This window comes from Polypterus senegalus, chromosome 4 (assembly GCF_016835505.1).
Source record: "Polypterus senegalus isolate Bchr_013 chromosome 4, ASM1683550v1, whole genome shotgun sequence".
Lineage (NCBI taxonomy): Eukaryota > Metazoa > Chordata > Cladistia > Polypteriformes > Polypteridae > Polypterus > Polypterus senegalus.
The window spans coordinates 79,742,660-79,769,144 of record NC_053157.1 but is presented as its reverse complement, the minus strand read 5'-3'; the positions used below and the strand labels follow the sequence as shown (position 1 = coordinate 79,769,144).

Sequence of the window (26,485 nt, the reverse complement as noted above, 5' to 3'; positions counted from 1 at the left end):
ATTTGACTAAATAAAATTTCATTAGTGGCTTTCATTACAGCAAAGTAAGAGATACATTCTGCAGCTTGTCTTAGTCCAGGAAGAGGTAAAGTAAATAAATATGGCCTTACTATCAACAGAATAGACCAAATGAGGGACTCTATAAGATCTAGAAATAAGTACACTAACAGTTTTGATTACACTGTATCAAAAGGAAATAAAAAAAAAAACTTGAAAATCTTTATAAATGTACAAAGACACATTAAATGTAGTTTAATAAGCTTATAAAGAAGTGCAAAGTGTTGCGTACAGGTAAAATGAACATTAATTATAAATACCAGATGACTAACACTGAAGTAAAGAAAGCAACCACTGAAAATTATTGTGAGCTCTCTCATTGCCCACAAAATGTGTATAATCAATTAAAAGTGTCAAATAAAATAATATACTGAAAAAACATGCTTATAAATTATCAGAGAATTATGCCTAGACACTATAATGTTAATCAATCCACAACTAGAGTATTTAATGCACCTCTCATTACCATGCTGCAAAAAAAACAAAAACAAAAACACAGTTCTCAGGTCTAGAAGTTGTGTGGAGAAGAGCAAGGACTAAAAATGTATCCTACTTAAACAGACACACAGTGAGCTGAAAAGGTAGGTGCACCTAATGAATAGTTTTATTTTTCTTTTTCAACACGTGGGCATATCAAGATTTGATCTTCATTTAAATAGTATCTATCGATAAATATGATATACCAAACATAATACCATGTTTACATTTTGTAGTTCACTGTATAATTTAAATAAACATAAAGGCACATTTTGCATGTGGAAAAACTAAGTAGACCTCTACATTTATCATTACCTGAAATACCTAAAACAGGTGCAACAGAACATCATTAGAAAGTTCTTTCGGTCTAGACATGGTGAAAACACACATTTTACCAAAACAAGTAAATTAAACTAAATGTCTAAGGTTTAAATAAGGTTCTTCCAAGATCCTCTCTGAGGACTGGTTCCAGATGCCTATGAATATGGGAATAGATTTAAAAAGATCTCCAAACAGTTGGAAATCAGCCATTCTCTGTTCTGGAAAATCATCTGCATGTGAAGATTTCAAACAATTGCCAACTTGTCCAAACCAGGCCCCCAGCAAGTTCAGCCCAAAAGCATAAAGAAATACGCTGAAAGAAGTCTAAAAGAACCCCAGAATTACCGTATATTTCGCTCCATAAGATGCACCTATGTTTAGAGGAGGAAAAGAAGAAAACAAAAATTCTGAACCAAATGGTGTACTAATATATTTAATAAAATATAGCAGAATAATATTTCAACCATGTAAAGTCAGCAGAGGTATTAAGAACCATCATCACTGTCATTAACAAATGAGGAGAGACTCTAAGGTTCAAGCACTCTTCTAGTTTTCTGGAAACCTCAAAAACTCCTCATCGCTAGTGTCAGAATTTGTGAAGCTCAGTTGCTCACAATCACTTTGCAGGAGCACATACCTATCACACGGCATAACCTGTCCAAAGCCACCAGGGGACAAAGCACATTTGGACCAATGCTCCCTTAAGTTATATTGCCAGTCTAGTCCCATCTCTATTTGTAATGCCACAAAGCCCTTCATCTCGTCTTTTGTTGTGGGTTTCCACTTTGAAAAACGAGAATGTGGTGCAAGAGCAGCCTGGGATTCAAAAAATTGCTCTGCATAATTGTTTGTCTCGTCTGACAGTAGCTGAAAGGCAGCCTCAGAAAAGAACAGCCTGAAGTAGTCCAGCAGCAAGCCATGTTGTCTTGTGAAGTCCGGTAGCCAGTTTGGCTCCCAAGGATCAATGTCTGGGTATTCTTCCCACACGAACCTTGCCGCAGGTGCATCGGCTGCACGAATACGCACAGCAGGCAGCCGATCAGCTGGGGCGACGTCGGCTGGTGTCCAATCAGATGATCCCAGTTCCTCACTCTCTTGCTCGATTTCTTGATCACTCTCAACAAAATCAGATTCTGAAAAATCATAGTCCAACTCAGCGATAATGTGGAAAACATCATCTGTCAAGTATTTTGTATTCTGCACTCGCTTCGGTCCCTCATGAGATGTAGATGCCATCTTGCCTTTGTTTACATTTGTAACTCACACACATGCAATGATTAGATACCAAGTCAAACAGTCTAATATTCCTCCAAGCAGAGAAGTGACCTGTAATGTAACTGAGTTTTGTTGCCATTAACAGCTGATTGTCGCCTTCTACCCCTGGTTGTCGACTTTTATCAGGTAATACACATCACAGTCTGTGATTCAATATTTGCTCCATAAGACGTACAGACATTTCCACCCACTTTTGGGGAAAAAAAATGCGGCTCATGGAGCGAAAAATACTGTATATCACAAGACCTACAGGTATCCTTTGCCATTGCTGATGGTAAAGTGCATAAGCTTACCAATAGAGGTAAACAAATGGACAATTTGGTAAAGAACATAACCTCAGGCAGCAATGTGCCCTGGACAGACAAGGCAAAAATAGAGTTAACTGTCCACAGCAGCAGACATGTTCAGTGAAAACCAAAGACATTTGATCAGAAGAACCTGAAATCAGCTGTGAAGCATGAAGAAGGAAATGTTACTGTGCGGGGCTGCTTTTCTGAAATAGGGATTGGACAGCTTACTATCAAAGAACTCACTATGAAATCTCTATTGTACCAAAGGTTACTTGATGATCATGCCAGACCAAATTGATGCGCAACCAGAAGTGGACCTTGCAAGATGGCAATGACCCTAAAAATATTAGTAAAACCACCAAGAATTTGCTGAAAAGAAAAAAGAAATGGAGGGCTCTGGAATGGTCAAGTCAAAACACAGATCTAAATCCATCAACATGTTGTGTTAGGATTTTAAATGGGTTGTGTATGCAAAACACCCCTAAAACATCACACAGACATATTAATGAAAGAGTGGGAAAAACTTTTTCCCAGTCGATGTCAAGAGACTGGTAGACATAGACAATTATAGGAAACGTCTACTTGAGACTGAGTCTGCCGAAGTGGGCAAAATCGCCTGTTAAAGTCAATGGTGTACTTACTTTTTCAATGGATGGAAATAGACTGTTCAATTTTCATTTAAAAATCTAATTTTCATTGTTTTTTTCCAGTACCTTCACCTTTATCAAAATATACTGTTTAAATGAAGATTGAATCTTGATATGTGCACATATTGTACATTAAAAAAGAATAAAATACAGTATTTCATTGGATGTGCGTACTTTTTCAAATGACTGTATCATGAAACAATCAGACTAAAGGGTTATTCTATTCAGCAGATATACCTTCATACAAAAGATTGTGAGAATCTGGTGGATGAAATGAAAAACCTGGTAACTTTTAAAACATATTTGAATGAGGTATTGGGACAAGTTAGCTATTAGTTAATCAAACAGGTTTGAAGGACTAATTATCTCCTATCATCTCTCAAACTTCTAATATTTAATATTACATTAATTGTGACACCAGTATAATGGGTGAAATGCTTCTGTGCCTTTACATTAGTTAGAGTCATTCTTTCACTCCTTGGGATTCAACAACATTTAATAATAGACTACATGGCACAAAGCACTTGTGATTATATATATAAATCTGTAACATACTTTGTACATGAAACAACTGGGGAAATTCCTGAAGACTGGAAACATACACAAGGTGACCAGGCTAGTCCTAGTAACTGTAGGCCAGTGAACTTAATATGTATCATGAGTAAATTAATAGGAGCAGTTATGAAAAAAATGTCGAACAACACTAATAAGTATAGTACAGGTATCTGAGCGAACACAGGAAATTGCATTTAACTAATATTTTAAAATGCTAACAGGAAGTAACAAAAGCATTTAATTATAGATAGCAGCTTTACTTTAAAAGCAGCTCCTAAAATAGAAGGCATAATACACATAGAAGTTAGTTAAAGGTAAATTTTATACAATTTCCTCAGATTCAGAACAACATATATGTGGAATAAGTAGTGCTGGTTTATGATAGTATTATGAGGACCTTAAAATTTCTACTTGATGATATTATGCAGACATTACTGTAAATGAAAATGGCTTGATGAGCTGAATGGCATCTTCTAGTGAAAATTTTTTATATGTTAAGCTCATCAGTGATGGTTTAAATTATGAGGAGAATTTGGCCACTTGAAGAAAAAGAATTTGGCCGCTTAAACAGAAGTACATAATTCGTGTATTAATCTGAATTGGATCATTTCTTTATTCTGCACTGCAGAGACAACATTCAAGAGATTGGCATGGCAGCATTGTTGATATATTTGTAGAAAAAGTTAAAAAAAGGACATGTAAAGGAAACAGGGAATGAAAATCCAGCAACTCTTGAATATCCTTTTTAGATAAGTAATAAAAAAATCTTGGTAAAGTCTTCTCAGAAAGGCTGGTATAGAACGACTCTAAAAACCTTCTCAAATTAAACTAATCATATATATCTGAGTGTATATGAAATATGTAAGTACTGCATATACATACTGTATAAATAGCTTTCTGGTTAACCAAGCAAGAATGTTCCTCAAAAATCAATATAATCCTGTTTTTTTAAAAAAAATATCAATAAACAATCTACCTAACTAATTATGAAAAAGCCAATTATATAAATCTTAAGTGCAGCCTCTAAATAGGAAAACTGAAGATATTGATCAGTTTCTTGAAGTATCAAGTTTTCCTCTCACTATATTTGGCAAGAGTTCTACATTTTACGTGACCTAAATTCTCCAGTACATGATTAGATTGGTGTGGAGGCAGTAAAATAATGGAGAATTAATAAAAAAAAAACAGTGAACAAGACCAAGATGATCATATACTGCTGTGCACAAGTGTCACTTTGAAGAAATTACAAAAAAAACAGGTTGCGTCAGGAATTAGGTAATCTAAACCCAATGTTGAGAATACAAAAATGAAAGAAAGGAGCAAGTTGATCCAAGGCAAATGCTAGGTGAGTAGGAGGGAGCCTCTTAATAAAACAGAAGAAAGCAAAAGACCAACAGATGACATAGAAAAAGATGCACTTGTAATAGTAAGGCAGTTCTTATGATGCATCCAGCCTACTGGGCTTTGGTATGTATGGTATAAGTAAACATGTATTCTGCCTAACCTGCTCTTTTAAGATAAAACAGGATTAGCACTGCGCTCAAAGACAGGACCTATGAGACATATTTTAAGTTGCTACTCCAATGACTGATCAACCCTTCTAAATACTTATTAATGCAGATATTTCTCAATAACAAAAATAATGGGCAAATCCTTAGAACAATGTATACAATTCAAAATCTGTTTTAATTTAAACTCAAGAGTATTATGAACAGAATTTAATAGAGATATGTAGTATGTAGAGAAATCTACATAAAACAGCAGACAGAAAGCAGAGGACCTTCAAATTTGGAGAAGGCATAGTGCCAGACACACTGTTAACTGGCACTGCACACTTTACAGCATATAAACTTTTTTATGGGATCAAAGGAAGCAGTTATGATGTCCCTTACCAACTGTGCAGACTTTTCTGCATCTCCTTTTCTTCCCTTCTCGTTTTTCTTTCTGAATATCTCTTGTAGCTGGCAAAGGGAAAAAAACAACCAAACATTATCTTAAGTGTCATGCATCATACTACTTAACAATATTTATATTAAATTAACAGTAATATCATGAATACAGATGTAAATGATTAATAAGACTTTACTTTCTTTTACTTACTTTACAAAAGAAAAAAAAACATGATAACGTCTAGTGAGTGAACCCTGCAGAGTTCACTTTCTTCAGAGTTTCGCAAATTCAAAGAAATATATGGTAAGTTTGTGAAATGCACTGAGGAGGAACTGAACTACTTTTCTGTGAATTAGAATGGTGGAATGGTATTTTAATTGTCCCTGAGGGCTAGAGAAGCATCTGCCAACTATACTGAACCACTTATTGTGGCCACAAATATAATCTAAGCTGTGGGGCAGCAGTGCAAACCACTGCGCCACCATGCCTGTAAAAACAAAAGACGCAGATTGAATGATAACCTCAAAAAACAAAATAAAAAAAATTGCCATAAACTAGCAATAATATATATATATATATAATTATATATACACATATACATATACATATATCCATTATCCAACCCGCTATATCCTAACTACAGGGTCACAAGTGGTCTGCTGGAGCCAATCCCAGCCAAAAAAGGGAGGAAGACAGGAAACAAACCCCGGGCAGGGTGCCAACCCAACGCAGTATATATATTAATCTATACTAATAAAAGGCAAAGCCCTCACTGACTTACTCACTCATCACTAATTCTCCAACTTCCCGTGTTTATTGCGGTGCTTCGCCAATCTTAAAAGGACACGTATTGATTTTTTAAAAGCGCTCGCTCTCTCTCTCTCTTAAATTCTCTGCTCCTGATGCAGACATGTAGACACTCCTTTGAAGAAAAGATATATTTGCATTCTTTTAATTGTGAGAAAGAACTGTCATCTCTGTCTTGTCATGGAGCACAGTTTAAACTTTTATACATATATATACATTTCTCTCTCTCTCTCTCTCTAGAGGTGTGTGTGTGTGTGTGTGTATATATATATATGTATGTATATAGAGGTGTGTGTGTGTGTGTGTGTGTGTGTGTGTGTGTATATATATATATATATATGTATATAGAGGTGTGTGTGTGTGTATATATATATATATGTATATAGAGGTGTGTGTGTGTGTATATATATATATATACTAATAAAAGACAAAGCCCTCACTGACTCACTCACTCACTCATCACTAATTCTCCAACTTCCCGTGTAGGTAGAAGGCTGAAATTTGGCAGGCTTATTCCTTACAGCTTACTTACAAAATTTCGAAATTCTACACGTAACTGTCATAACGGTCGACAACGTCCGCCATGTTGAACTTTCTTCTTTATGGCCCCATCGTCACGAAATTTAGTAGGCGGCTTTCCTGCGCTAAACCGATGTACATACTTATTTCGATGGTATGACGCCACTGTCAGCCGCCATATTGAACTTTTCAACAGTCTTTGTTACTTATGGGCCCATCTTCAAGAAATTTGGTACGCGGTTTCCCAACGCTAATTGAATCCTACTTGCGTACATATATACGTTCAAAGCCTGCAGCTCGGTCACCGTGTGAGGCGGCGTTGGGTCCCACATCCCAACGCCTCCCACGTTGTTGGCTGCCTGCCTATATAAGGCCGTCCGTCACTCTGGTCTCTACATTCCCTTCCTTGCTTCGCCACGGGATTCACGTCTCCCTGCTAATAACTACAGCCTTTTTATTTAATCCACGGCTTCTCCGCCGTTTTATTGTTCGTTTATTACGATTATAGTTATTGTGTAGGTATTTTAGACTTACTTTACATTGTTCAGGTACCCATTTCCTTTATCATTACAACCGTACCCCCATTAACATGTCTATTTAGGTGATCACCATCGATCAAAGAACTGTCACTTACCGAGTGGTTTCCATGCCCGGAGATGGCACCTACCTTTTCAATTCTCTTTGTTACTTATTGTACGGCCATATCAGGCTCACTCTTGATATCCTGAGGAACATTGTGTCTTATGTATTGAATGACTGGGACAGGTTCAAGGTGTAGAGGTTTAATTTTCTTCTTAATAAAAATTTTAAGGCAGTACGCTAAGTTTAGGTATTTTGCTAGTATATATATATATATATATATATATATATGACAGCAACACTCATAACAGTGACAAAACAATTACATTGATTATATTGTCAATCATGTTACGTTATTATTAAAATGTTTCCTTTTCTTTTTCATTACTTCTTTAACACACTAATTCTCTGCTGCGAAGCGCGGGTATTTTGCTAGTCTATACTAATAAAAGGCAAAGCCCTCACTTACTTACTCACTCACTCACTCACTCACTCATCACTAATTCTCCAACGTCCCGTGTAGGAGGAAGGTTGAAATTTGGCAAGCTCATTCCTTACAGCTTACTTACAAAAGTTGGGCAGGTTTCATTTCGAAATTTTACGCGTAATGGTCATAACTGAAACCTATTTTTCTCCTAATATACTGTAATGGACTTTAGCTCGATGGCCGTGGGGAGCGAAGCTGCATGTGACATCATCACGCCTCCCACGTAATCACGTGAACTGACTGTGACCGCAGTATGTAGAAAAGAAGGAAGAGCTCCCAAAGAGCACTGAAGAAAAACGCTGAGTTTAATGAGAAGACACGAGGTATAAACGAGACTTTGGATCACTTTGTAACGGAGTTAAAATTGCTGTAGCGAGAAACTTTTAGGTGCCAGGTCTTAGCTAACATTAAATAAAGCCGTGGACATCGCAACATCACACAACAGAGCAGCTCACGTGAACTGACTGAACGCAGTACGAGTGATCACTTCCATGCATCAAAACTGTTCAAAAAACGCATTACACAATTGACAAGGAAGGAAAAGAATATGCTCCGAACTGAGCTCCACAACTAGCGTGGTCTTGCGGAAGCAACTTCGTCACGCTGCCACCAAATACTCACAGAAAAATCCACAAGTTAATACACATGCCATCTCTAAGAGTTTCTCTACACTCAATGTATTCCTCGCATCCCCTTTATACCCTCTGATCTCCCATTTCAATTCAGATGCCTCTAATTTCAAGTAAGGCTCTGTTGCGCGATGACAAGTAATAAGTCTCAGGGACAGACCCTACAAAAGGTTGCCATTGATTTCAGGCAAGATTGCTTTTCTCCTGGACAACTATATGTTGCATTCTCAACAGAGTGCTGAACTGACAACGTGATATATAAAGAGAACTATAACAATTGTAATAAATGAACAATAAAACAGCGGAGAACCCATGGATTAAATAAAATGGCAGGTTCCTTGGCAAAGCAAGGAAAAAGGATGCCTTTATATGTCATTCGTTTATAAAACAGCGGAGAAGCTGTGTAAAGGCTGCTTCACAAAAAACCAGCGGAGCCCCTTAATTGAGCAGTCAGCAAAAGAAGGGAATAAATAAATATCTATAATCGTAATAAACAAACAAAAAATAGCGTACAATCCGCGGATTAAATAAAGGAAATGGGTACCTGAACAGTAAAGTAAGTCTCGAATAGCTACACAATAACTATAACAATCAAAATAAACGAACAATAAAACAGTACAGAACCGCAAAGCAAGGAGAAACGACGGCTTTATATAGCGTTCGTTTATAAAGCAGCGGCGAAGCTGTGTGAAGGCAGCTGCACAAAAAAACACCAGAGCGCCACACTCTGAATGTATTCCTCGCATCACGTTATACCCTCTGATCTCCCATTTCAATTCAAATGCCTCAAATTTCCAGTAAGGCTCTGCTTCGTGATGACAATTAATAAGTCTCAGGGACAGACCCTACAAAAGGTTGCCATTGATTTGAGGCAACATTGCTTTTCGCCTGGACAAAACTTTACGTTGCATTCTCAAAAGTAATCTCAATGCACAGCTTGGTCATATTACAACCGGAGTGCTGAACTGACAACGTGGTATACAAAGAGATCCTTAACAGATAGTTATTGGTATATTTTCCCTCAGTTTAAAAAGGTTTTCTTTTCTTCTTAATAAAAATATTAAAGCAGTTCTTCGTTGCTGCGAAGCGCAGGGATTTTGCTATACACAGTGTATATATATATATACACAGTGTATATATATATATATATATATATATATTGTGGTGGATTGCCGGCATTTCACTCCGGCTCTCAACTCCAGGCCACCAGGAGGAGCTCTTCCGACAGCATGATCATGCCCCGAGTTCCAGCAGGGCATCATGGACTATGTAGTGTTTGTACACAGCCCTGCTGGATACCTTGGGGCCACCAGGCGCCGCTGTAGGGGGCTCGAGGCTCTTATGTGCCCTATGACCCGGGAGGCCACGGTCACGTGACAGGAAGAAACGCGTGCTCCCGGGTTGAAGAAAAGGACTATTTACCCTGACCCGGAAGGAATAAGGACTTGTGGACTGTTGGGCAGGAACACTTCCGGGTCAGGGAATATAAAAGGACTGTGGGAGCTCCCAGACGATGAGCTGAGTTGGGAGGCAGGGTGGCTAAGCGTCTGGGAGTGGAGGATTGTTATTAATTATTGTATTGTTTATTGAGAATTGTGGAGAGGAGCATGCTTTGTGCACTTTATTATTATAATAAATATCATCATTGGACTTTTACCTGGTGTCTGACGTATAGTCTGAGGGTACAAGGGTGCGAGAAGCGCCCTATTCTATTACAATATATATATATATATATCTATACTAATAAAAGGCAAAGCCCTCACTCACTCACTCACTCATCACTAATTCTCCAACTTCCCGTGTGGGTGGAAGGCTGAAATTTGGCAGGTTCATTCCTTACAGCTTCCTTACAAAAGTTGGGCAGGTTTTATATCGAAATTCTACGCGTAATGGTCATAACTGGAAGCTGTTTTCTCCATTTACTGTAATGGAGATGAGCTTGAACGCCGGGGCGGAGTTTCGTGTGACATCATCACGCCTCCACGTAATCACGCAGTACATAGAAAACCAGGAAGACCTCCAAAAGCGCTGAAGAAAACATGCATTATATAATTGAGAAGGCAGCGAAACAATAAGAAGCGGCGAGTGACATATACAAACATATTCATGAGTTCTGCTACTTCGGAAACAAAGCACGATGTAAACCTACACTTTAAATTAAGTTCATAACGTTTGTAATTTAGTGCCTGCCCATATAAGGCCGTCCGTCAGCGGCAATCCAATAGCAAACTCCCACTAAATATTCACGGGTGAAGGACTGTGTTTATGGAGAGGAAGATGAGATGGTCAGGGTGGTGTTTGACACAAACTCCACGAAACTGCGAGAGAAAGTTTTAAGTGCCAGGACTAAGGTAACATTAAATACAGCCATGGACATAGCACGAGATGGCACCAGCACAGCTGGGAACCTTCGATGCATGTACACCGAGCGGCTCACGTGAACTGACGCAGTGCACAGATAAAAGCAACAGTTCCAAAGAGCGCTGAACAAAAACCGAATTACACAATTGAAAAGGCAGCAAAAAATATGAAGCGCCTAATACATACAAGCATATTCATAAATCCAGCTACTGCGGAAACAAAGCACACGTTGGAAAAAGTCAATGTCCCGCTAAAGGAAGACAGTGTAAAAAAACGTGCATGCAGTGTGTCAGGTCTCAGATAAAGAAGAAGACGAGCTGTTTATTGATGCAGTAAGAAACGAATCGATGAAAGAAACCTGTCATCTTTACAACGATTGACAAACACGGAATGTAACTTGAACACAACACATCCTACAAATACGAACCTGATTGAAAGAAATAATGATAATCAAATCCTTGATGACAGCAACACTCAGTAACACTCACAAAACAAATACTGTATATTGACAGTCATGTTACGTTATTTTTAAAATGTTCCCTTTTCTTTTCTAGCTTTTTAACACACTACTTCTCGCTGCGATACGCGGGTATATATATATGTATATATATATCCCGATCTACATACTCGAATAATGGATACTTTATTCGCCATCAATGATTGTTTTGGTAAAGCCATACTCAGTGTATTCATTAGATGAACGGTAAAAAGTAAAGCGAGGGAGGATGACTTATTGAGGCATGCAGGCTGTAGTGCTGGCCAACTCTATCTGAATTGCGATCACATTTGAAAAAATATATCTTTTCAAGTTCTATTTAGTCCATATGTGTCAAACTCAAGGGCCGGGCCACATCCGCCCGGCGTGTAATTATATCCGCCCCAAGATCATTTTATATACTGTATTATTGTTATTAATGGCCGGGTATATGAAGCGCTGGTAACACAATAAACTACAGATCCCATAATGCAGCGCTTCAGCTGCCTTGCCTAACACTTACCGCGTTAATCAAGTCTAGCTTATGATGCTGCAAGTTATTGCGAAGCTAGCTCACACGATGCTGGAGAGAAAAGTTGATTCTGAAAATAGAGCCTCTAAAAACCGATGGGAGGCTGAGTATATGTTTACTGAACCCGTGTGTCTCATTTGTGGAGCTAATGTGGCTGTAATTACAGAATTTAATCTAAGACGGCACTATGAGACAAAACATCAGGGTAACCTGAATGCAATGCAGAAGATACAGAAAGCAGAATAATTAAATAAGAATCTGACACTTCAGCGGACGTTTTTACCCGTGCACAATCACAAAGTGATTTGAAGTGAAGCTGCTTTTATGGGAGACACAAATGCACCAGTGCACCTTGCCCCACTTTCCCTGTTGCCAAGTAATGTTAAACCAAGTCGTCACTAAATACACACTTTGCTGATAAACTGAGCGCACTGCGCACTGAGTTTGCACGGTGCTTTGGTGACTTTGAAGAACAAAAAAAGTCCGTCTACATGCGGCTCGAACCTTGTGCATGTTTGGTAGCACATATCTGTGTGAGAAGCTCTTCTCAGTGATAAAGACTAACAAAACAGCACACAGGAGTCGCCTCACTGATGAGCACCTGCAATCCATCCTGAGAATCTCCACAACACAGAACCTCACACCAAACATAAACGAACCTGTTGCCAAAAAAAGATGCCAGGCGTCCAGCTCTAAAATGACATATGAGCAAAGACAACTGAATGATTTGATTTGTTATTGCTGAAAGGAACACATTTTATTTATATTCCCAGGTTTTGTTATGCAGCATGTTCATATTTGAATTTGTATAGTTTTGACAGGATATATTTTTATGGAGAGCAAAATCTTTTGGGATATTTAAAATCTAAGTTTATTTTTTATATAAAATTACATAAGAGTAAAGAAATTTGAATGTTTGTTCTTTTAAAGTTTACTTTATTTCTAACTTGTATAATTTAGACAGGATATATTTTTATGGAGAGCAAAATATTATAAGTTGTTTAAGGTTTGAGTTGATTTATTCACGAATAATATTCCTGTCTGTTTTACCATTCCTACCAAAGATATTTCTGTCGACTAAATAAAAATTCCTTCTATTTAAAATTTAAATAGAACTTGAACAAATATGATAGTTCATAATATCCATGCAGACTTGCACATAAGAGCGGGAGTTATCCGTTTTAACAAGCAGTGTATTGCACTGATACGAAATAGCTGTGTGTGTATGTATAAATATATATATGTATTTGTGTGTATATATGTGTGTGTATGTATGTATGTGTGTATGCATATGTAAGTGTATATATGTAGATATATATGTGTATATGTATAGATATGTATATATATATGTTTATGTGTGTGTGTGTAAATATATATATATATATATATATGACAATAACACTCATCACTCACAACAGTGACAAAACAATTACATTGACAGTCATGTTACGTTATTTTCAAAATGTTTCCTTTTCTTTTCATTGCTTCTTTAACACACTACTTCTCCGCTGCGAAGCGTGGGTATTTTGCTAGTATATATATATATATGTGTGTGTATACTTAGTCTGTATATATATATATATATATATATATATATATATATGTGTGTGTGTGTGTGTGTGTGTGTGTATGTATGTATGTGTATTTATACAGTTGTGGCCAAAATTATTAGCCCCCCTTATGATTCCAATATGAAAATGACCATTAACAACAAATGTTTGTTTTTTAAAGCGTATCTGTGTCCAAAATAACAAGGTCCACTAATTGTAGTTTGGATATTTTACTGACACACTGAGTGGAAACAAGAAAGGGTAAAAATGAGACATCCAAAATTATTAGCCCCATGCCCATTAATAGTCAATACTGTACCCTTTTTGAGCCACAACTGACAACAATCTATTAGAGTAGGTCTTTACTAGATTAGCACAGGTCTCCTGAGGGATTTTGGTCCATTCCTCCATTGCAAATTGTTCTAGCTGGTCCAAATTGCGTGGTTTCCGAGCATGGACATTCACTTTGAGCACTCGCCACAGATTCTCAATGGGATTGAGGTCTGGGCTCTGTCGCGGCCACTCCAAGATCTTGGTTTTGGTATCTTTGAAAACTGTTGAACTAATTTTGATGTATGCTTTGGGTCATTGTCTTGTTGGAAGACCCAGCGACGACCTAAGCCTAGACTACGAGCAGATTTCTGCATATTCTCCCTCAGAATGTCAACATAATTTTCTTTTTTCATGATGCCATGCACCCAAACAAGGCTCCCTGTGCCTGAGGCTGCAAAACAGCCCCACAGCATGATGCTCCCACCACCATGTTTAACTGTGGCAACTGTGTTCCTAGGGTTGAAGGCCTGTCCCTTTCTTCGCCAAACACAAGCAGCATCCATGTGCCCAAACAGTTCCAGTTTAGTCTCATCAGACCAAAGCATAGACTTCCAAAAATCATCTTTACATTTCAAATGTTCACGGGCAAACCTCAGTCGGGCTATGATGTGCCGCTCTTTGAGTAAAGGGGTTCTTCTGGGACGATGGCCGTGAAGCCCTCCACGGAGAAGAGCCCTCACAACTGTGTTCCTTGAAACATCAACTCCAGAAGAGGCCAGGTCAGCAACAATCATCTTGGCAGATGTCCGGGGTTCCTTGCCGACATCTCTGACTATTTTTCTCTCCAGAGTTCTTGAAATCTTGCGCTTACGGCCACTTCTAACAGAATTTGTCTCCTTGTACTTGGCAATGGTGCAACGTACAGCAGTTCTAGACACTGTAAATCGCTTGGAAATGGCAGTGTAGCCTTGCCCCTTATCATGAGCCTCTACTATCTTCTTTCTGAGCTCCAGACTGATTTCCTTTGTCTTTGGCATGGCCAGTAACAGTAGTCCCTCTCATGTGTCCAAGAGCCCTGTTCATTGGGAGTCTTTTTATGCTGATTGAGTGTTGTTAGGAAGCCAATTGATTGCACAGGTGTGGTTTCAAAGCTGATTAGTTAATTAGTGTAGGTGTGTTTTGAAAGCAAACATTAACATGGGGCTAATATTTTTGACCACCCCATTTTTTACTATATTTGATATAAAGCAAGACTAAAAATATATTTTAGATTACAAAATGTATCAAAAGCTATTAAATAGCACTGGTGGATGTTTGATTATATCAAGTTTCATCAATGTTGCAAACTTTGGGAAGAAGTTTAGGAAAATGTACCATGATTCCAGGGGGGCTAATAATTTTGTCCACAACTGTATATATATATATGTATGTGTATGTGTGTATATATATGTATATATATCTGTATGTATGTATATATGTATATATGTGTGTGTATGTATGTATGTATGTATGTATGTAACAGTATGTGTACATATATGTTGATATATATACTCAGCAAAAAAAGAAACGTCCTCTGACTTTCAACTGTTTTTACTTTCAGTAAACTTAATGTGTAAATATTTGTATGAACACTAAAAGAGTCAACACCATAAGACATAAACTAAAAATGTTTCACAATGTGTCCCTGAATGAAGGGAGGCTCAAAATCAAAAGTACCAGTCATCTATCTGGTGTGGCACCAGCTGCTTGAAGTACTGCAGTGCATCTCCTCCTCATGGACTGGACCAGATTTGACAGTTCTTGCTGTGAGATGTTACCCCACTCTTCCACCAAGGCACCTGCACGTTCCTGGACATCTCTGGGGGGAATGGCCCTAGCCCTCACCCTGCGATCCAACAGGTCCCAGACGTGCTCAATGGGATTGAGATCTGGGCTCCTCCACTGCAAGGATGATCAGCTGTCCTTCCTGTCTCCCTGTAGCGTTGTCTTAGGCGTCTCACAGTGCGGACATGGCAATTTATTGCCCTAGCCACATCAGCAGTCCTCATGCCACCCTGCAGCATGCCTAATGCACGTTTACGCAGATGAGCAGGGACCCTGGGCATCTTTCTTTGGGTGTTTTTCACAGTCGGTAGACAAGTCTCTTTAGTGTCCTGCGTTTTTAGAACTGTGACCTTAAATACCTACTTTCTGTAAGTTGTTAAGGTCTTAACGACCATTCCACAGGTGCATGTTAATTAATTGATTATGGTTAATTAAACATGCATGGAAAACATTGTTTAAACCCTTTACAATGAAGATCTGTAAAGTTATTTGGATTTTTAAAACATTATTGTTGAAATACACAGTCCTGAAAAGGGATGTTTCTTTTTTTGCTGAGTATATATGTAGATGTGTATATATATATATATATATATATATATATATATATATATACATATAGAGATGTGTATGTGTAGATGTGTATATGTAGATATGTTTATATGTGTGTGTATATATATATATATATATATATATATATATATATACTAGTAAAATACCAAGCTTCAAGCGGAGAAGTAGTGTGTTAAAGAAGCAATGAAAAGAAAAGGAAACATTTTGAAAATAACGTAACATGATTGTCAATGTAATTGTTTTGTCACTGTTGTGAGTGATGAGTGTTGCTGTCATATATATATATATAAATATAAATATATATATATATTTACATACACACACAAACATATATATATACATATCTATACATATACACATATATATACACACACACATATATACATACATATATATATCTACATACATATACATACACACATACATACACACATATATATATCTACATATATACACATACATATACACACACATAAATACACACAAATACATATATATACATACACACACACATATATATAAACATATATATACATATACATACATATCTACATATATACACACACAGCTATTTCGTATCAGTGCAATACGCTGTTTGTTAAAACGGATGACACCCGCTCTTACGTGCAAGTCTGCGTGGATATTATGAACTATCGTATTTGTTCAAGTTCTATTTAAATTTTAAATAGAAGGAATTTTTATTTAGTCGACAGAAATATCTTTGGTAGGAATGGTAAAAACAGACAGGAATATTATTCCTGAATAAATCAACTCAAACCTTAAACAACTTATAATATTTTGCTCTCCATAAAAATATATCCTGTCTAAATTATACAAGTTAGAAATAAAGTAAACATTAAAAGAACAAACATTCAAATTTCTTTACTCTTATGTAATTTTATATTTTATAAAAAATAAACTTAGATTTTAAATATCCCAAAAGATTTTGCTCTACATAAAAATATATCCTGTCAAAATTATACAAATTCAAATATGAACATGCTGCATAACAAAACCTGGAAATATAAATAAAATGTGTTCCTTTCAGCAATAACAAATCAAATCATTCAGTTGTCTTTGCTCAGATGTCATTTTAGAGCTGGACGCCTGGCATCTTTTTTTTGGCCACAGGTTCGTTTCTGTTTGTGTGAGGTTCTGTGTTGTGGAGATTCTCAGGATGGATTGCAGGTGCTCATCAGTGAGGCGACTCCTGTGTGCTGTTTTGTTAGTCTTTATCACTGAGAAGAGCTTCTCACACAGATATGTGCTACCAAACATGCACAAGGTTCGAGCCGCATGTAGACGGACTTTTTGTTCTTCAAAGTCACCAAAGCGCCGTGCAAACTCAGTGCGCTCAGTTTATCAGCAAAGTGCGTATTTGGGAACACCATAGTGACGACTTGGTTTAACATTACTTGGTAACAGGGAAAGTGGGGCAAGTGGTTGTGTCTCCCATAAAAGCAGCTCAATTGAAATCACTTTGAGATTGTGCACGGGTAAAAACGTCCGCTGAAGTGTCAGATTCTTATTTAATTCTTCTGCTTTCTGTATCTTCTGCATTGCATTCAGGTCTTTCAGGTTACCCTGATGTTTTGTTTTATAGTGCCGTCTTAGATTAAATTCTGTAATTACAGCCACATTAGCTCCACAAATGAGACACACGGGTTCAGTAAACATATACTCAGCCTCCCATCGGTTTTAAAGGCTCTATTTTCAGAATCAACTTTTCTCTTCAGCATCGTGTGAGCTAGCTTCGCAATAACTTGCAGCATCATAAGGTAGACTTGATTAACGCGGTAAGTATTCGGCAAGGCAGCTGAAGCGCTGCATTATGGGATCTGTAGTTTATTGTGTTACCAGCGCTTCATATACCCGGCTTTAATAACAATAATACAGTATATAAAATGATCTCGGGGCGGATATAATTACACGCCGGGCGGATGTGGCCCGGCCCTTGAGTTTGACACATATGGACTAAATAGAACTTGAAAAGATATATTTTTTCAAATGTGATCGCAATTCAGATAGAGTTGACGCAAGCACTACAGCCTGCATGCCTCAATAAGTCATCCTCCCTTGCCCTTACTTTTTACCGCTCATCTAATGAATACACTGAGTATGGCTTTACCAAAACAATCACTGATGGCGAATAAAGTATCCATTATTCGAGTATGTAGATCGGGTTATATATATATACATATATACCCGCGTATCGCAGCGGAGAAGTAGTGTGTTAAAAAGCTAGAAAAGAAAAGGGAACATTTTAAAAATAACGTAACATGACTGTCAATATACAGTATTTGTTTTGTGAGTGTTACTGAGTGTTGCTGTCATCAAGGATTTGATTATCATTATTTCTTTCAATCAGGTTCGTATTTGTAGGATGTGTTGTGTTCAAGTTACATTCCGTGTTTGTCAATCGCTGTAAAGATGACAGGTTTCATTCATCGATTCGTTTCTTACTGCATCAATAAACAGCTCGTCTTCTTCTTTATCTGAGACCTGACACACTGCATGCACGGGTTTTTTTTACACTGTCTTCCTTTAGCGGGACATTGACTTTTTCCAACGTGTGCTTTGTTTCCGCAGTAGTTGGATTTATGAATATGCTTGTATGTATGAGACGCTTCATATTTTTGCTGCCTTTTCAATTGTGTAATTCGTTTTTGTTCAGCTCTTTGGAACTGTTGCCTTTTATCTGTGCACGCGCCAGTTCACGTGAGCCGCCGGTGTACATGCATCGAAGGTTCCCAGCTGTGCTGGTGCCATCTGTGCTATGTCCATGGCTGTATTTAATGTTACCTTAGTCCTGGCACTTAAAACTTTCTCTCGCAGTTTCGCTGAGTTTGTGTCAAACACCACCCTGACCATCTCATCTTCCTCTCCATAAGCACAGTCCTTAACCCGTGAATATTTAGTGGCAGTTTGCTATTGGATTGCCGCTGACGGACGGCCTTATATGGGCAGGCACTAAATTACAAACGCCAGCGCAGCCTGTCTATGAACTTAATTTAAAGTGTAGGTTTACACGTGCTTTGTTTCAGTAGCAGAACTCATGAATATGGTTGTATATGTCACTCGCCGCTTCTTATTGTTTCGCTGCCTTCTCAATTATATAATGCATGTTTTCTTCAGCGCTTTTGAGGTCTTCCTGGTTTTCTATGTACTGCGTGATTACGGGAGGCGTGATGATGTCACACTAAACTCCCCCACGGCGTTGAAGCTCATCTCCATTACAGTAAATGGGAAAAACTGCTTCCAGTTATGACCATTACGCGTAGAATTTCGATATAAAACCTGCCCAACTTTTGTAAGGAAGCTGTAAGGAATGAACCTGCCAAATTTCAGCCTTCCACCCACACGGGAAGTTGGAGAATTAGTGATGAGTCAGTGAGTGAGTGAGTGAGTGAGTGAGTGAGGGCTTTGCCTTTTATTAGTATAGATTATATATATATATATATATATATATATATAAATATATATATGACAGCAACATTCATAACAGTGACAAAACAATTACATTGACAATCATGTTACGCTATTTTTAAAATGTTTCCTTTTCTTTTCATAACTTCTTTAACCCACTACTTCTCCGGCAGGTATTTTGCTAGTTTTATATATATATATATTATATATATATATATATATATATATATATATATATATATATATATATATATATATATATATATATTATACTAACGACTGGGAGCCTGATCGAATTGCAAAAAATTTTTTTTTTTTTTTTTTAAGTCCTTGAAATGATTTTATCATGGCACTGATTTGTGCTTAAAAGAGATGTTTTCGGCCGATGTAATGAAGAGCTTCCTGTTTAAATGGGGCTGCGAGACATGAATTCAGCTCTTTGGCACACCTCATTTGATTTTTTCCAGCAAACAAATTTTCAAAACAAACCATATTTTACGACTCTAATCAGATTCGGAGTAATAATTATGTTGGCGTGGTCATTTTAGATCTGAGATCGGCTAAAATTTAAATAATGACCATTTTCAAAAACCAGCCGTCATTACTCAGTTTGCCAATAGATGTCAGAAGGACGGATGCAAAAACCGAACTGGCTAAAGATAGATTTCGACGTACCAAGCAAATGGCGATACGTTCTAAATTTCTTATGTTTCCGGAGCTGTTGAAGGGTTTAAGTCAGTCGACGATGTTAGTCTTGGAAAGTACACCCCACCAAACCAACGTTCCAAAAACCAACCGAACTTACTGTTATCTGCTCGAACCAAAACCGATTTACTATACTCGGCGTCACTGAAGCATTCGAACATTCTTAGCCAATCATGCAATACTGCATCCGCGTTTGCCACGTTATGTTCTAACTACAGAGGCAGAGTCCCATTGCATGGTTCTAACTTATATTGAGTCTTGGTATTGACGTGAACACCATACATACGGATAGTATCAAATTATATATAAGGATATATATATATGTATGTGTGTGTGTATATATATATATATATGTATGTGTGTGTGTATATATATATATATATATATATATATATATATATATATATATGTGTGTATAGTAGATGTTTGCAATTCTAAACACCTTTTAAACAGTAATAAATCTTTCATAATAAATTATTGTTATGTTAGGTCTACATGTGTTGACTTTCTTCTTTAGGGCTTGTTTTGGATCTAAATCAGTAAAAAACCTTACAGTAAGTATACATGAAAGTTGTGAGCATGGTGGTTACAGCTATGTGATGTCACACTACCTTGCTAAGCATCACAGGGTATCATGTTCAACTAAGTTGGATGCACAGTGAATTTCTAGGAGAATATTCCATGATCAAGGCAACTGGCAAATACAGCATATTTGCTTTTGCGAATTTCAACAATCAACACTAATAAAGACAATCATGATATCCCACAGCTATTGTATAATTTAAATTATTTAAAGAATTTCAACAATTGTGATTATAAAAATCTGGACTATTAAATGATGGCCAATTACATCATTACTGACTAAGAATTAACTTAGAAATTAAAAACATATACTAATTGAAAAAAAATTTAAGATTTCCTGAAATCAGAAAGCTACAGGTCATAATTTGCTCATTCTTTATTTACAGCTGTAGTTATTTCACAAAAGCATGTGAATGTTTTAGCCCTCTTGAAAAGCAATACAATTTGTGCAGTGAGGTACTGCAACCAGCAGAACACACAAAAGCTTGTTAGGTGCACACTTACTCAAAAGGGTCTAGGTGGAACAATATCAAATACAACATTCCCTAATTCAAAGCTTAGGCCAAAGCAAGACAAAACCAACGCTGTGTCAGTTTTCTGTGCATTCCATAATGTTCTGAATGTTGTCAGAAGCAAGGGAGAGAGAAACTGTCATGCTGCAAGCAGGAATATCATGTGAGAGCACCGCCTAACCGTATGGATTAAGCTGCCCCACTGCATTAAAACAACAGACAAGATTTCAGAAGGCTGCTACAAGATTTGGCTGCCCTCAAATGACTACATCATTACAGGACAGACAAATCAGTCTGAAACATTTGAGCGATCATTTCAAATATGTCACCTGTACTGTTGCTCTATCTTCTGGTTAGGTACATTGCCTATTGTCAGTGACAGGGCACTGAAGAACAGGCTCTATGTTGCTGGCCTTAAAGCAAGGTGACCAGTCAAAGTCCCTCCATTCACCTCCTAACCCTACAAAAAGAACAATGCTAGACCACACAACTGCAATGGTCACAACTATCACGAGGAACGAATGCTAGTGTGCAGGTGCTGCTTTAGCCCAACCATAATGATACTTTGAACAAAATTACCTAAAGATGCAATACATTCCCTTCTAATAGCTGGTAACTTTGACAAGCCCTTCTCCAGAAATGGAATGACATGTCACAACTGCATATCCACAGGGTCATTGACTTTGTGCACCACAGGTGCCAAGATACTAAAGTACTGCAAAATGACTGATAATGTTGACAGTAATCATTGGTTTTCCCGTTATTTTTGTTGTTCTACTGTTTTGTTTTCCTAAAGTTGAAATTTTAGTCCAATGAGTGTTGCATTTCTTTTTTCCATTAGTAGATATAAACTTTGAAATTTTTACAATGAAATTCAAAGACAAATTAATAAGTGATAAAACATGACAAAATTTTAAGAACTATGCGATTTGATGCCAAGAGAAAACATTAAATTACTATATTATGTAAATTGCTAATAAACTACTGTGAAGATTTGACCTATTCAGAACTTCAGCGACTTGAGTTCAAAATGTTAATTTTCTCCAAGGCTGAGGTAAAACAGCCCACTGTGGAATGGGTTGTGTTTTAAAGAACTCTAAGCTATGTCCACTAGGATAGTAGCAGAACCGTCAATTAGAAAATGAACTGCACACTGTGATACAATAGCAAGGCAAGTCAGCTCAAAAATGACATGTTAAAGTACCTAAACTAATACGGCCGTTGCAGCTTACCGTATATCAAACTGTGATCGCCTTGTGATCGTCTTCTCCGATACACCATATAGATCTACAATCTGTCGTACTTTTAAACCGCATTAAAGAAGGTGTTCTATTGACTCAGCTGGAATGTCAAAGGATGGACGTCCAGAGCAGGGAACTGCGCCACCTGAACTGGAGTGTAGTTGAGTCCGTTCCACCTGTTCTTCGATAATTTCAAAAATAGTTTAATCTATATCGTAGTCTAAAAGGGCCGCCAACATTGTAATTTCTTCCGATAAATCTTCAATTCTCTCTCTGAAATACGTAATATCTTCGGCAGAATCCATTACATCGCCAGTAGTAAGCATTTTTCTAATTAATTCTTGTGCTATCGATTCACCAATCAGTAACTTGAGGGCGTGTTAGAGCCCACCCTCTCAACTTTGACGAGTGAATGTGACAGTTTTATTTCAAGTCGTATTTCATGACGGTTTGCAGGAATGTTACGGACAAAATGAAATAAATAAATAAGCAACAAAAAACATATTTCGTGACACATTTATTTATTTATGCTCTCATTTCATGACATATTTATTTATTTAGGCTCTCATTTCAAGACACATTTATTTATGCTCACATTTCACAGTACTTTTATTTATTTACGCATTTATTTATTTATTTCATTTTGTCCGAAATATTCCTCCATATTATTATAAGACTAGATTTATGGCATGTGAATTTAATGATAAGTGATATCTCAAAATGAACTTCAGATACCTTAAAATGAAGCTTGGGTTTTAGATATCTGAAAGTCAATTTGTGTTTTCAAAATAAATTATTTAAAAATTTTAAATATCTGTAATACATTTAGTGATATCTAAAATGCATTTCAATATAGCTGAAATATACCTTAATTATTTCACACTGATCCTGTATGTATTTTAAGATATCTGCAATTAATTTTGAGATACTCTATGTAATAATCACATCCTGCAAAATTGTCTAATCCTTCTAATCCTAATTCATGTCTTTCTAAAGACATTTAGAAATGCATGGGAGACTTTGAGATCTCTTGCAAAGTATTTAAATATCTCAAAATGGCAGGAAGCCATTATAATATAAAAACAATCAAAAACATACAAAAACTAACTACATACAGTGAAACATCAACAGTAAATTAGTTTTTATAAACTTGAACTTTAGGGAAGCAGTATCATCATGAGTTGTAGTGGATGCAGGGGTCAAATACCCACAACTTGACTGTGACTGTGTAGGAAAAGCACCACCAAAAAATGATCACATTGAGCAAAAATGTGAAAACTAACATTAACATTAAAGAAATAAACAAAGATTAATTCTTTATGAGCCAAACCACACATTAATGACACTGGTATTGAAATTATAGAAATTTCATACATTTGTATCCATTGCAGCTCTGAAAAATAAATCAAGAAAACATTATTACTAACTCTTTGGAGATTAGTGATAATTTTTTCAGCTTAATTATGTATTTTGTTCTTAAAATTCTGAATCCTCCCCTTAAAAAAATGTCTCGTCCCAGGCTTTTGACGGAAAGGTTGGACTCCCTATTACACTGTCTGAGCTTATTGGATCTGTACTCAGTTGTTTTGGTGGGGGTTATATTAACATGCTGAAGATGAAGAGACTTCTCCCAAGTCATTTAACCTTTCTGATTCATAAAGGTGCAAGACAAAGTTGTTTCTTGCCCCCTTACTTTTTTATCTCTCTTGAGCATCTTAGCATCACTCTCATTAAGACTGACTTAATCACTTCTATAGATGTTTATGGCTTCCATCATAAAATTTCCCTATATGCAAATGATATATTGCTTTTTCTCTGGAATACCGGTGTAAGCACTTCTACACTGATTTGTGATTGGATGGGAGTATATTTGCCACAGTAATAACTATACCCTTGGGATTTTACTCTCTGGCCAGTTTGGAGTTAGACCCCCATCAATTCTTACTTTATTCTCTCCACTTTCTAATCACTTAATGACCTTTCAATTTTTTTTTTCTACAAATTCAAAGCAAGTGGTTGCCTTATAAACAACTTCTCTGCAAATGACCTAGTATCTCCTAACCTACTGTATGGGCCACTGCGACATTGCAGGTATGCCACCAACCAATGATTGTACTTGATTCACAGCAGCAACACTACAGGTGGATTGCACCTGACACTAGTCCAATGAACTATGACACCCCATGTAGTGGCAAGGTTGGCACCAGACCATAGTGGGCGTCTTGTAGTGCAGGACCAACCGGGATCAGATTTGTGAGAACTCAGACATGGAGACGCAGACACAAAAAGATGGTATTTCCAAAACAAGAGTGTGTTTATTTACAGGTGCAACAAAACAACAAAAATAATGTTCCAATCAAAAATAGTCAGCAATATATACAAGTGATGTTTCCAGTCCCAAAAATGAAAAATAAAGACAAAAATAGTAGTCTTCCTAAATGAAGAATAGGAGTTCAGGAAGAAATTACACACAAAGTCCAAACAATACCAAAAATACTTACAAGGAGAAAAAAAAAGTGTATATACAAGAACAAAAACAAAGTGCACCAAAACCCTAAATCTATATAAATACTTCCACCAAAATAAACCTACGCTAGGAGATATCTAAAATATATACAAGAAATGTACAAAATAAGGCACAAGCCGCTGTTTGGTATACTGAATGAAAAAAAAAAAAAACTACAGCAACCACGCAAACCACACCACCGAGTCTAAAGACCACCCTTAAGAGGCAGGAAGTGTCTTTTATAGTCGTGGCATAAATCTTTACCCAATCCCATGACACGTTGCTCCCTTTCACCAGTTGCGACAGGTGCTTTCTGCACAGGTGCTCTTCTCTACCTTTCCAAGGCATGTAACAGAGTCCAAACTGGAGCGCATCCCAACATGCTGCCTTGGAATTCTTGGGAATTCCCTCCTCACACTAATGCATGCATGCACTTTCTTAACTAAAAACATTTCGCAACTTTTTTGCCAAGAACAGGATTAAAGAGACACTCTCCTTTATGACGGGGTATGCGCAGTTTCCTCCAGTCAGGCCTGACCCGGAGGTGCAGTCTACCACATGAACACACTCGATTCACAGCAGCAGCATTGTAGAATTGTGTTCATTCCCGTATGACATCCCCAAACCCTGCTCTGACGATCATGCTAAATTCATCAAGGAGGAAAAGATTTGTCACCTGCGCTTGATTAATCTAAGACTCTAGTGATCTTGTGGGACAAACAATCTCCCAACACAATCCCATACTCGATTCACCGAGGTGGACCACCCCACTCAAACAATCATGCTAAATTCATAAAGGGGAGTAATCCCCCCCCTAAAAAAAAAAAAAAACAAAAAAACATACACTCCATCCATGGGTCACGAACACACTGGCACCACAAAGGTTGGGAAACAGTATTCTTGGCCCTTACCTACTCTTTCAGTCTGGCAGCATAACCACCCTTTTCTTTTCACCTCATCTTTTCCTCAGCTTTGAGAAGGCTATCTATAATATTTCTTCTTTCTCTAAAAAACAAAACTATCAACATATTCAGATTAAATTTGTGCAACCTCTATACATCACTCCTCGTAAATTTCATGTAGTCAATCTAGCTGCTTATCCAAACTGTCATCTCTGTCTGTTTAATACCTTTTACACATACCTTAATTTGTTTTGGGATTATCCTTGGTCAAAAAACAGACTTGTAACTTTCTGTCTTTCATTCTTTTCATTAATATTCCTTTCTTGCCTTGTATATTCCTTCTCCTGAGCCACTCTATTCTTCAACTTGAATCAAGCATGTTACTTTCTTTGTGTAAAAATGTTTCTAATATAGTATTACCCGCAAACTGAAAATTCCCTCAGTTACTCCTTTAATTTTTGTACAACATTCTTCTCTAATTTAGTTTTAATTG

The 26,485-nt window shown here is 37.1% G+C and overlaps 1 protein-coding gene across 7 annotated transcripts in view; it reads right to left on the bottom strand.

The window, feature by feature from the left end:
* micu3a (mitochondrial calcium uptake family, member 3a) overlaps window positions 1-26,485 on the bottom strand; it is a 188,389-nt gene that overhangs the window by 52,102 nt on the left and 109,802 nt on the right. For all 7 annotated transcript variants that reach the window (XM_039750913.1, XM_039750916.1, XM_039750917.1 and 4 more), the window contains exon 7: window positions 5,515-5,583. In XM_039750913.1, coding sequence (XP_039606847.1) covers window positions 5,515-5,583 — 69 coding nt within the window. The remainder of the gene's footprint in view (window positions 1-5,514; window positions 5,584-26,485) is intronic.